The following is a 12,755-nucleotide window of genomic DNA, read 5'->3' on the forward strand; positions in this document are numbered from 1 at the left end:
GGGGATTTTAACTCAATGACTCAAAATTTAGTTGTATTTGAAAAAAAAATGTTTTTGAATCAGAGATTTTTTTAATTGTCTTATTATATAAACAATTTAATAATTATTATATTAATAATTAGTAAAATAAAAAGGGCTAAAGAAGTAACCAGTACCAGTAAGAGCAGTAACCAGAGTCATTTTTTTAACTACTATAACTTTTCAAAATACACCAATTAGATTCATAATATTTATGTATTAAGACTAGTAAACAGTAAAATATGTACCTAGTTAAATTGAGTTTTGAATTAACACTGTAAATGAATAGTTTACTCGTATATATGTATATAGGATAATATTAATAAACAGCAGCTGTATTACTTTTAAAAAGATTTATTTTCAAGAGATGGATGAACGTTAAATCGTTCTATAAAAAATATAAACGAAAACTTTAATTTGAACCCAGGTCTTGTCTCTAAATAAATCAGGTCTCTTATTTTTAAGTTTTAAGCACTCTTGTTTTTTGGAGCCACTTTACTTTTAAGATGGCTCTTAAAAAATGCAGATATAACAGACTTCTGTTTTGCAGTCCATGTCCCCCGGTAATGCATTTTCCCTTTTTTCTTGTTGCCGCAAACATTTTTTATTATTTCAGGGTTCAAACCTAAAATAATTAAGAGATTAAAATACATATTATCTTTATTTTCAATTTAGTAAATAGATTGTTTTAGTTTAAGTTCTTAAAAATGTTTAAATTTATGAATTCAATTCACATGTTTTAGTAATTTAAGTGATTTTCGGTTTATGTAACTTTAAATGTAAGCTAATAAACTCATATCGCCGATTGATAAGTAATACAAATAGGTAACTCGAATTTTAGCTGTCTCATATAGTTAGCTGCAACAAAATAACTTCTAGTATATAGGAGTATATTTTATAAACGCCTTAGAAGTTATTTTGTTATAGTAACAAAAAAGTGTGAAAAGTCGACCACTCAAAATTGCAAAAATTCGAGTTATCTAATTGTAATAGGTATTAAGGGACAATATGTTATGTACGATTCCTTTTGTTAACATTAAAATTAAATACCATAGCAAAATTAGAACATAATCTTATAGTAACATATGTAATATGTAATACAAATAATAAAATATTACCTACCCTCTTTAGTATCTCTATTTGCGTTGACATAGTTTTCTTCATTGCAGTTTGGATCCACTAAGATATCTTTCGACCAATCTGATTCGAGTTCGTGGTCTTCTCTATTCAACACATCGGAATCCATTTCTTTACTACAATTTGGTTCTGATGCATACATATTAGATATATCATCAGGTTCTTCTAGTCGTGTGTCTTGATTGTTCCACATTTCTAGTTGCGAATCAATTTCATTTAATGTTTTGCCTTTGTTTTCAGCACCAACGCCCTTCTCCATCAAAAGCAATTTTGCTATTTTTGCCGTCTGGAAAATAGCCTGAGGTAATCTTAAAAGAAATATACAATATAAGTACCCTAGCTTTTTTATTTTAAGTACAACACTCACCGGTAAAATTCCTCGTGCGTTTTTTTTTGTGTGGCTCATGAATCTGGCCACTTGCTTTATTTCAGTTTCATCTAAGTTTAAGATCTGCAACACTGTGGCACTTTGCTTTCGTAATCTTGACGATGTCAGAGTTTTAGGATTTTTAGCACCACAATTCTCAGCAAATTTTCTTAAAGCTTTGGAGCCATCTGCCCATTTTGAGGAACTTCCCGAAAGACCAAACAGAAATGGATTATCTTTTGGCACGATGTCTGTAGAGTTTCTAACAGAAAGCAAACTATCCACATATCTTTGAATATTTTTAGAAAAAAGTACTGGTACTGCTTTGCTGCCTTTATCAATAGTAATAATTTTTTTAAATGTTTTGAAAGAGCAATTTCGCTTTCACTAAGTATATTTAGACACTCTTCCTGATTACTGTTAGTGGATGTGTTAACATTGGATTCAATTTTGATGTACTGCACATCACCTACTCTTTTCCTATTCAATACAATTAAAAGGGCAAGAGCAGCTTCTGTTAATTTTTTAAATGATTTTTCATCATTTTAATTTATATTTAATTTTGTCAAAGAGGTTTCAGCCACTTGCTGCACATAATCCTTAAACAATTTAATATCTTGAGTTACTGGTAATGTTTGTGGTTTGAGACACTACTTTTCATTGAGATCTTTAAGAGCAAGCGATTCCATAGAAAATTTCCAGTTTTTGTCCACCAGTTCATTAAATCTTTTAACATCTTTTAAACTTTCTTCATAATTTTGAACTGGTAAAATAGGGTCCTTTTTAAAGAGTAGGGATTTGGCAACTGCAGCTACCGCCATCAATGTGGTTCCCATATGCAGTGCTAAAGAAGGCGCTTGAAAGGAATGTGTAACTTCATCATAACCCGAAATTATTTGAGACGCTGCAACAACTTTATCGAAATGTTCAGCTTTAAGTGCTTCTATCATAGTATTAATGCCATACAAATCTTGTGGAGGAATTAACAATATATCTGCCTAATTCACGAATTTAATTTGAAACAGCACTTCTTATATGGGGCCTTTTATGCCTTCTTAAGTAATCTTCCGCATATTGGCATATTATTACATCTCCCTTTCCATTTAATGAAATTCGATCAGCCTGCATCGAATTAAAAATTTCAGATTTCAATCTTAATTTATCCAAAAATCTCTTTCGAGATTCTGTGAATGAAAGCATGGTTTGGCCTTCACTTGCATATTTAATTCCTGCTTTGTTTTCCTTATTATAATAACATTTTTTTGCATGTCGCTTCAGGGATTTTTGTTTATATAAACCTTTGCAATATATACAGGGTAAGTAATCTGCTGATACAGTTTAGAATTTAAAAAAGACGAAGGTCTCTGGACAGGTCTAATGGTATCGGCTGCATGCAAATATGAAAAATTCCTTTGCTTTCTTAGGAGATCTAACATATGCTTTCTAGCAATATCTCTTTTGGGTAACATGGTTATTTTTAAAACACTTTTCTCTTTAGGATGTTTTCTAAAAATATGCCTCGAAAAATTTGTTACGTCCAAACTGCAGTATAGGCAGCGGTCTCTCTTGTTCCACAACCTTCCTTTCCGCAGACTACATTCTACACTTTTGCCCTTCGAAGTGCTGACCTATTAAAAAAAGAAAATAAATCAGTCTACTAAAGTCAAGGGAATTATTTAAAACAAATCACAGTGAGAAATTCTTACTGACCAATATCTAAAAAATTACAACTTTTAAAAAGCCACAGCATAGTTAATTTAAGACAGAACAAATTTATTGACAAATAAGTAAATAATAAATTTTTGTCAGTCGATTTACTCTACTATATGGAACGTATTTACTCTTGTGCAAAACTAATATTTTTATGTAAAAACACGATTAGAATGTTACAATGATAGCTTGTCTTATACAGATAAACTGTTAAGTTTAAATAATTTCTCCTTTTTAATTTTGTACATAAATAATAAACAAAAATAGCTTTGAGAATAGAATTCAACAAATTCAATAAAACCGAGCATTTTAGTTATTCGGTTTATAAAGTTTATGTTGAATTATTTGATTATATACAGAAAAATTATAATCATTACTTACCTTCTGTTATCTTTGAATTTTGTTTCACTATTTCAACTAACCGCTGCCCTCGAGACATTTTTAAAATATAAAACACGGTAACCGCAAATTACTTTACTCCTTGAGTAGGAAATATGCAATACAAGACGAGCTCTGGTCGCTCGACTAATACCCTTTGGAGCTGGCAACAGTGTGGGATCTCGCGTTGATCGGAAAATATCTAAAATTTTGTATATAAGTCTTCCCCTTCCCTTTTCAGCTACGGATCTCGTTTCGCTTTTAATTTATCAGAAAAATTTAAGTTCAAAAATCTTTTCCCCTCTAAGTGTGCCATAATTAATATGTTAATTATAAAGATAGTTATGAACAATATACTCAAATAATTAATTTCTTATTGGTGGATCTCGGGTTGTCCTCGATTTAATCGGATCTCGCCTTGTTATGAAGACGTATATATATATATATATATATATATATATATATATATATATATATATATATATATGTATATATATATATATATATATATATATATATATATATATATATATATATATATATATAGCTAGAATATAAATACCCATTCCTGGCATCTGTGACACACCAGCTTGACTATATTTGTCGGGTTTGTTCGGCATGAACATTTTAAATTACATCTTTCATAAAAACTAACTAGCATATCATCGGTACATAGGGTATGGCCAACTGAGAATACGTTTTAACAATTTAATACAAACTTGTTAAATATTTTTGATATTGGAGCAGTTAAATCAACTTGTTGACGCTGTTTTTGGCCGTTGGGATTATCATAACAGGATACTGGGATACATGGGATTATCATTACATATGGTAACAGGAGCGCAAAGCGATTAAGTAAAGATGGTAAGGCAGTACCTGGAAACCGTCGGTGTGCTAAAAATTAATTGGCTGGCTTAAAGTCCAAATTTCAACCCGATTGAGCAACCAATGCAAATAAAGAGTCAGAAACAGAATACCTGCTTCAATAAATCGTGAGCAGCTTCGGTTTGCGCTCATGGAAGAATGGGAAGCTTTTCCTCAAGACAATATCCAGAGTTTAATCAATTTAATTCTAAGTCGAATAAGAAGTATAATTAAATTTAAGTTTAGTCGTCGTCGCCACACTCTAACACGTCTATTCAAGCCAGTAAAATAGAATAGAAAAATAATACACGACTTAAAAAAATTCAATGGGACAATCCAATGTTCATGGGAAAAGTTCGTGAAGATATTCTAGTACCATAAAGTCTTTCAGTAACTATCCACTGAGTTTATATTGACAGTTCTCACATTTTAAAGATGATTTGGAAGATAATCTACCGTGAGCATTCAATTTCTCACTAGAAATGGGAAAATCATACCTAGCTATTGCAGTCCTACTTCATCATTAATCAGATCTTCAAGTGAATAGACCACTCTCTTAGTACTGGCGCAATACTCGTTGTACAGACGAGAGACTTAAGAGACTTAAGAGACATTACCATTTGTAGTAGTTTTACGCAAACTACGGCCATCTTCTATATCGTTTACAATTGTTGCCGTAATAAGAGATTTTATGCTGAGTGTAATACGTCATCATCATTCCAGCTATACAACCCTGCGTGGATCCTAGCCTCCTCAAAAATTTCTCTCCAGTCTTCCCTATCCATCGCCTTCCTTCGGGAAGCACGTATTCCCGTATCTATCATGTGTTCATCGATGTTATCAAAGAACCGTATTCTGGGCCTTCCTCTTCTTCTCTGACCAATGGGTCTATCAATGAGCGTTTTTCCAGTTGGGTCATTGTGTTCTATCCACATTACAAGCCCTATCCCCCTTAGATGCCCTATCTTAATATGTTTTACGAGCTCACTGTAATACGCTAACAATAAAAACACTATACGAATAATTTGCAATAGAGAGAGGGAGAGAGAGAGAAGTTTATTGTTTCTAAAATGAGTTACATTTACTATAGTAATACTAACATAATACAAACTTCTTGATAACTCTACAAAATGCAAAGATATTGCTTGAGGATCTTATATCACGTAGTAGCTGATTAAACGCTTTCTTTTCAGTGTAAATAAATGGTTTTTCTATTATTCTAGAAGACGGAAATGAAAGTGGAATAACATAAATTAAACGAGTGTTATAAAATGAATCTGTCCGAATATCCTTTTTATGTTGTTTAAAAATTAAGTACTCCATTTCAAGGATATATATGCAAGGAAGTGTCAAGATACCATTTTTTTTGTAATGACTTTATAGTGATTTATATTATACTTTGTAATTATTTAAAATTTATATTTATAACTTTAGTTTTGACTTGCTGTAAACCTTGTTGTAACTTACAGTCAAATAAACTATCTATCTATCTATCTATGTTTCTGGAACAAAGGTCTGCATGATGTACCAAACTTGACCTTGCATAAATATCTGAGTGCTCTCTTTTATAACATAAAAAGTCTGTTAAATGATGAAGAGAATATCTACCCCAAGAGTCAATACTGTATTTTTACTTGGATTCAATTAAAGCCACATAAACACTTTTCGCAATCTTGAAATCCAAGTGGTCTGCAACTGATTTGACAGCAAAGCAATCCGATAATTATCTTTTTGTTTAAATATACAGTGTATTACTCAAATTTAAGTTTATTATTAATATAGAGACCTAAAAAAATTTATTTACAATATCAGAACAAATGCCTTCATTGCCCAGAATAATGTTTAGATCATTCTTAGTAGAAATTAATTTGTTATTTAAAAAATTAAATGTCAAATGATTAGCTCCACTCTAAAGATTTGAAGCAGATCAATATTACTAACCATATTTAGTACCTTAGAATCATTGTTTTGCCATTAAATTGTGGTGTCATCTGCAAATATACTAAACCAGCCATTAATGTCGAAATTAATAATGTGATTATATCATATCAAGAAAAAGATAGGATCTAAGACAGAGCCTTGAGGTACGTTACAACTAATAAAGATATTACCAGAGTAGCGCTCATTAATTAATACAGTTTGACATCTGTCTTCCAAGTATAAACTGAACCACTTTAGAACTGTGCCTCTAAAATCATATCTTTCCAGTTTATTAAGAAGTATTTCGAGATTGACACAGTCAAAGGCTTTTTTTAATGACTGGAAACCGAACTAGAAGGAAGAAAGTAAATTGTGTTTTTGTAAGGTTTTTGTAAGTCAAAAAAATGATATGCTGATAATGGTTTTAAGGGCCCTTTATTTGTCAAACTCTTATCCATACATTTTTTTTCAGTCAGTTAGTAAACTCTGCCGTGTTAACTCAAAAGGGCGTAACTGCAATTTTTATTAAAAACGAGTTTCATATCCCACGAGTTATTTAGTAATCTTTTTTACAAATCTACCTGAGTTTCATAGCCGTATCTGCAATAAAACCGGATATATACTGCTTAAATTAATAGCCGTATCTGAATTTTCTACAAAAATGTTAGCTTTAAAAGCCGCAACTGTAAATGTTAACACAAAAAGCCGTAACTAAAAAGTTTTCGGCAGATACGGCCTATTCACTTAACATTTCAAGATATTATTATGTTGGCGCGAAAAGTAGTAAACTGTCAATTTACTTTATTTCTAACCCTACTTTTTCGTGTTTTCATAGAATGATGTTTAGTTTGTTGTTAATAATAAATATGGATAATTTTGCAGAAACAACTAGTAAGTATATTTTCTATTAATTTATATAAAAGACTAAACAAATACAAATTCTTACCTTGTACATATGTGTCAAGGTAAATATTTTTGGTTTTGAAGTTATTGTAAATTGATCTTTTTGTAGGTGATTATGCTCCCAAGATGCGATACTTTCAAAGAAATTATATTTACTCCTAGACTGATAGCCTTTAATGAGTGCTTTGTTCCAGTTGGTACTTCTAAAACTTCTACAGTTGCTGTTCTAAGGCATGAAGCTATTTCTGGACAAAAAAAAGGCTGATATTGTAAGCACATTTTATGCATTTTTAAACAAAATTAGGGATTCCGAAGAAGTTATTTGGGTGGATAATTGTTCCGGTTAGAACAAAAATTGGTGCTTGTACACATTTTTTGTGTATGCTGTAAACTCGATAGAATTGAACATTAGAAAATTAACTCTAAGATATTTTGAGTCAGGTCATACATTTATGACAACTGACTCATTTCACCATAGAGTCAAGGAATTACTAAATCCACAAGGTAAAGTTTATGACTTCGTTGATTTTGTAAATGCGGTTAAAACGTCAACACGTAATGTCTAAGTTATCGACATGTCTTTTAATGATTTTTACAACTGGAAAGACGAATCATCTCAATATAAAATAGGAAGGTTGGTCCCTCGTCCGTACCTTCAACAAATGATGGAAGTTTAGTTCATGAGAGGTTTCCATACCTTAGGTTATAAAACTAGTTTTGAAAGAGAAATCATAAGTGCCAATTTTTTAAAGGCTAATATCCATAAAATTGGCATTGCAAAACCACTCTCTATCTCTCAACCACAAGGTCCAACCATGGAAAGAAAACAGAAAATAATCACTAAAATTGGTCAAATAATGCCCCCAAATCGCATTACATTTTGGAAAAATATTTTTGTTAGCGAAAATGTGGACACAATAATTGATGATTAATATAATATAATAACTAGTTCGGAGTAGAAAATTAAGTATTAATTATTTATATTTAATTGACTGAGTATGATATTTTAGTTAGTTCGTATTGTTGTTTACTTTTTTACCTTTTCCTAATTATTAAGAATAACTTACGAAATTAATATTGTAACGTTCATTTGTTTAATGCAATAAATATTTTCAAAAAATCATGTAGTTACGTTCTTAATTATATACCTCATGTTAAGTGAAAAAGGCGTATCTGTCAAAAGTGTTGTTTTCCCATGTTGATACTTTACCAAAATCTGTCACATGATAGTATAAACCTATTTATTAACTTCTATACGGTACAAGTCACAACTAGGTTACAACCAAAAAATAATAATCTTAAATTACGGAGTAACCCTAGTTTTATGTTTGGCGGTATATATACTTTGAAAAGAACAAGTAATTTGTAAAATGATAAAACGTTCAATTTATGTTAAACTGTTAAATATTTTATCTTGTTTTTCTTTATCACCCATGTGGTTTAGCACCCTTATCAAAAAGTATTTTCCTGCTTTCTTATAATTACCTTAGGGATGTTTAGAGATCCCAAAACGAAAAAATACTCTTGTTGGTGTAAAACTCTTGAATGGAAGTGTTCTAAAACTTATAGTGTATGTTCTTTATGAAGATAAATCCAAAACTAATATTTTAAGAAATATTGAACTTGACAACCATTATTCGAGAGTTTCAATATTTCGTGTTAAGGTTAGTGACCTTGTTTCTGGTATGAATATTATGGTTTTAATTGGTTAAACCGCAATTAATTGTAATGAAAATTATACAGTATAGCCCAAAATAAACAGTGCTGAACTTGTAATTATTTTATTGTTTTAAGTAATACATATTGTGACACTTTATTACATGTTCTATATGTGCTCCTTTTCGCTCGAGGTAGACTTCATACCGACGTTTTTAAGTTTCTCGTCATGTTATGAAATAAAGGTTGTTTTTTAAAACGGCAGTTTTAGCCATGCCCCAAATGTATGCATCTGAAGATATGAGGTCTGCCGAATGTGAAGGTTAAGGGAAGTCAGTAAATCATGAAGTAAATCTGCTTGGAAAATAACCCTGAAGAAATTGACGAATTGCGACAGCAGTATGGCAAGTTGCCCCGTACTTGAAAAGTATGCCTTACTGGAAAAATTGATCTCGAAATATCAAATTACGAGCACAACAGAATTGACGTAGATCAGGAATAAAGCGAGTTAAAATTTAAATGAACCTCTGTTGATTAAATGTGCCTTGCCTACCATTTTCTTGTAAAGAAACTTCATCTAGTCCGGCAACGCCCAGAAATCGATTTGTTTGACTATTTACATAGCCCGACAAATAAAAATATGCTTCATCTGAAAACCATACATTTTTCAAAAATTCAGGATTTTCATACTGTAAGGCAAGAATTCTGGCGCAATATGTAATTTTTAATGTGGTGAAATCACATAACAACATGCACCCAGCTGCTTTAGGACTCTTTGCAAGGAAGTTCTTTTTAAACCAAGATGCAACTCTGTTTTTGTCTGAAGATTCGCTTCAAAACACGTTCATCGTTCTTATTATCTGTTCTGGGACACCACTATTTTCCTTTTCGTTAGCACAATATATTACCCGTACTTTTGAACTTTTTAATAACCTTCAAAATTATAGCATTACCTGGAGAATGTTTATTAAACCGTCGTGTGATTTGATCACACACGTATCGCAGACATGCACCAGGTCTATACTAGTTAATTTGGGTATGACAGCGTGCACAAAGAGACACCTATGTTTCAGTTTCAGTACAGTTTATTCCGGGCTATACTGTAGGTATATTTAAATAACGGTTGACGTTTAGGTTTCCACTCCGGAAATCATTTTTTAAAAAAGATGTATAAAAAATTGTTCAACAAGTATAACCAAAAAGGATTATGTTTTTCAAAACTGACAGTTGGCTGACTTGGCCTCGATCTTGTAGGCCTTCTTTTGGTTGACTATCTGGTTGGAATACTAAATTTTGACTGTTTTGTGTGTTTTATTGTTTTATTTGTTTGTATAATGTATGTTTAGTATAGAATATGTATTTGTATTGTGTGTTGCATATGTATTGGGTAAAATTGTGGATTATGTCTGCGACTTTCTATAATCCATTTGTTGTTCTTGTTGACTTACATTTTTGATGTCTGAGTGATGATTGAATATATGATATTTTTATTCATTAAGTAGAATGAAAGCTACTTCTTTTATTTTCCCTATTGCATGCCTGTTTCTTTCATGATAATTCATATATTATGCTCTGTGCTCGTTATTTCAGGCATGTTTGCATATCCTAGATTTGTCGAAGTCTTTATTCTTGATGTATGTTTTATGCTCGTTTATCCTGACACTTAGTGGTTTTGTGGTTTGTCCCACATGGATATTGTTGCATTCACAGGGAATTTTATATATACAGTTTTTTTATCTTTCTTGTATGTTGTTCAGTTTGGTTTTAGATTAGATTGATCTCTGTGTTTTGGCTGTTCTTGAATATTGTTGTGATATAGTTATTTAAGGAGATTAGATTACTTCACAGAGCAAATTATAGGGGAATACCAAATCAGATTCAGACCAGGATGGTCTACTATTGACCAGCTATTTAACTTAAATATTAGCTAACCTGGGATCATAATACAGGTATCTACTGAGCAGGAATCAAATATACTTAATTATGCTAGAATTTTGTATACAAGGAAAATTGGTAAAATTAGTTTAAGCCACGATCTCTTACACAGAAGCGCAAGTACGAATTTAAAATCAATTGACAGACCCCTTCCAAATAACTAAGGAGATAAAACAGAAAGGCTAACTTTGACCGTATACCGTAAACTTAATGGGACAAACCGCAAAATACATCACAGAACATTATGTGGAGCTTGAATAAAATGTGAAAGACATCTTCTTCTTCTTCACGTGCCATCTCCGCGACGGAGGTTGACAATCATCATGGCTATTCTGATCTTAGATGCTGCTGCTCTGAATAGTTTAATTGATGTGCATCCGTACCATTCCCTTAAGTTACGCAACCATGAGATTCTACTTCTTCCTACACTTCTCTTGCCCTGGATTTTCCCTTGTATAATCAATTGAAGTAGGTTCTATCTCTCATTACGCATAACATGCCCCAGATATTGCAGCTTTCTTGTCTTGATGGTTTCCAATACTTCCATTCTTTTGTTGATTCTTCTCATGACTTCTTTGGTTGTTACATGCTCGGTCCATGATATCTTCAGGATTCTTCTATACACCCACATTTCAAATGCTTCCAACTTTTTAGCAATCGACGCGTTAAGTGTCCATGCTTCTATCCCATAAAGCAGAGTCGAGAAAATATAACACCTTGCCAGCCTAACTCTCAAGTCCAATTTTAGTTCTCTTGCACAAAGCACCTTTCTCATTTTATTGAAGTTTGTACGTGCTTTCTCTATTCGAACTTTGATTTCTTTTGAGTAATCGTTTGTGTCTCGCTTTGGGATGAGCCCCGGTAAAAAGACAAAGAATGAAATAGATTATATCTTAACGAAGAATAGAAACCTAGTAGAAGACGTATCAGTATTAAATCAGTTTGACCTAGGAAGCGATCATAGACTAATAAGAACAAAACTAATAATTAACAAAAAACTAGAAAGAAAAAGAATACATGAAAAAAGATACAAATGGACATCTGAAGAAATCAAAAATAGTGAATTTAATAAAAAGATAGCGCATGCATTAAATCAAGTTAGCATGCAGCAAAAAAACTCCAATGATATTGATGATTTGAATAACCTTATTACCGAAACAGTGAATAAAAGCCTTCTGCAACTGAAAAAACCAAAAACAACATTCAATGAATTAGACAAAGAAATATTACAACAAATAAATAGAAGGAAGATCTTAAATAAATCTAACAAAAGGGGAACCGACGAATATAGAGAACTTAATAGGCAGATTAGAAAAGGAATCAGACAACAAAAAAGAAAAGAAAACGAAAAATTAATAACAACAACTATTGAAAAAAATAAGAGTATGAAATGCCTCAGACCGACACTAGGACGACGTCAGATGATATCATTAATGGGTAAAGACGAAAATGAAATCACAACTAGAGAAAACATACTGACACGAATAGAAGAATTTTACACAGAACTTTACAGAACACATCAACAAGATGATGAGATGAGACCAGCACGGAAATTAATAAAAATGTTGGATCAGAAATAATGCCAAAAGTAACAATTTCAGAGGTAACTACAGCATTGGAAAATATGAAGAGAAATAAAGCTGCAGGAGAAGATAATATTACCACAGATATGATATTAGAAGGAGGTAAGGAACTAATTGCAATTGTAACTAAGCTTGTGGACAGTTGTTTACATCAGGGCAAAGTCCCTACGAGCTGAAACAACTCTAAAGTAATCTTATTACACAAGAAAGGTGATAGTCGAAAATTGGAAAACTACAGACCCATCAGCCTACTGTCACACCTGTTTAAAATACTCACCAAAGTC

General features: G+C 31.8%; 2 protein-coding genes across 2 annotated transcripts in view; both read right to left on the minus strand.

Moving 5' to 3' along the window:
* Cngl (Cyclic nucleotide-gated ion channel-like) overlaps positions 1-12,755 on the minus strand; it is a 591,998-nt gene that overhangs the window by 162,567 nt on the left and 416,676 nt on the right. The window lies entirely within an intron of this gene.
* LOC140436169 (uncharacterized) lies at positions 478-1,544 on the minus strand. The gene is made up of 2 exons (XM_072524876.1): positions 1,141-1,544; positions 478-643 (listed from the first exon to the last, which is right to left on the minus strand). Exons 1-2 carry the CDS (start codon positions 1,412-1,414, stop codon positions 486-488), a joined length of 432 nt encoding a protein of 143 aa, XP_072380977.1. The 5' UTR covers positions 1,415-1,544; the 3' UTR covers positions 478-485.

Source organism: Diabrotica undecimpunctata, chromosome 3 (assembly GCF_040954645.1).
Source record: "Diabrotica undecimpunctata isolate CICGRU chromosome 3, icDiaUnde3, whole genome shotgun sequence".
NCBI lineage: Eukaryota > Metazoa > Arthropoda > Insecta > Coleoptera > Chrysomelidae > Diabrotica > Diabrotica undecimpunctata.

Coding starts and splice junctions, on each gene's coding strand:
- LOC140436169 (XM_072524876.1), bottom strand. CDS start 1,414: ATGGAGAAGGGCGTTGGTGCTGAAAACAAAGGCAAAACATTAAATGAA. Junction 644..1,140: donor AAATAGAGATACTAAAGAGG/GTAGGTAATATT, acceptor TAATTATTTTAG/GTTTGAACCCTGAAATAATA.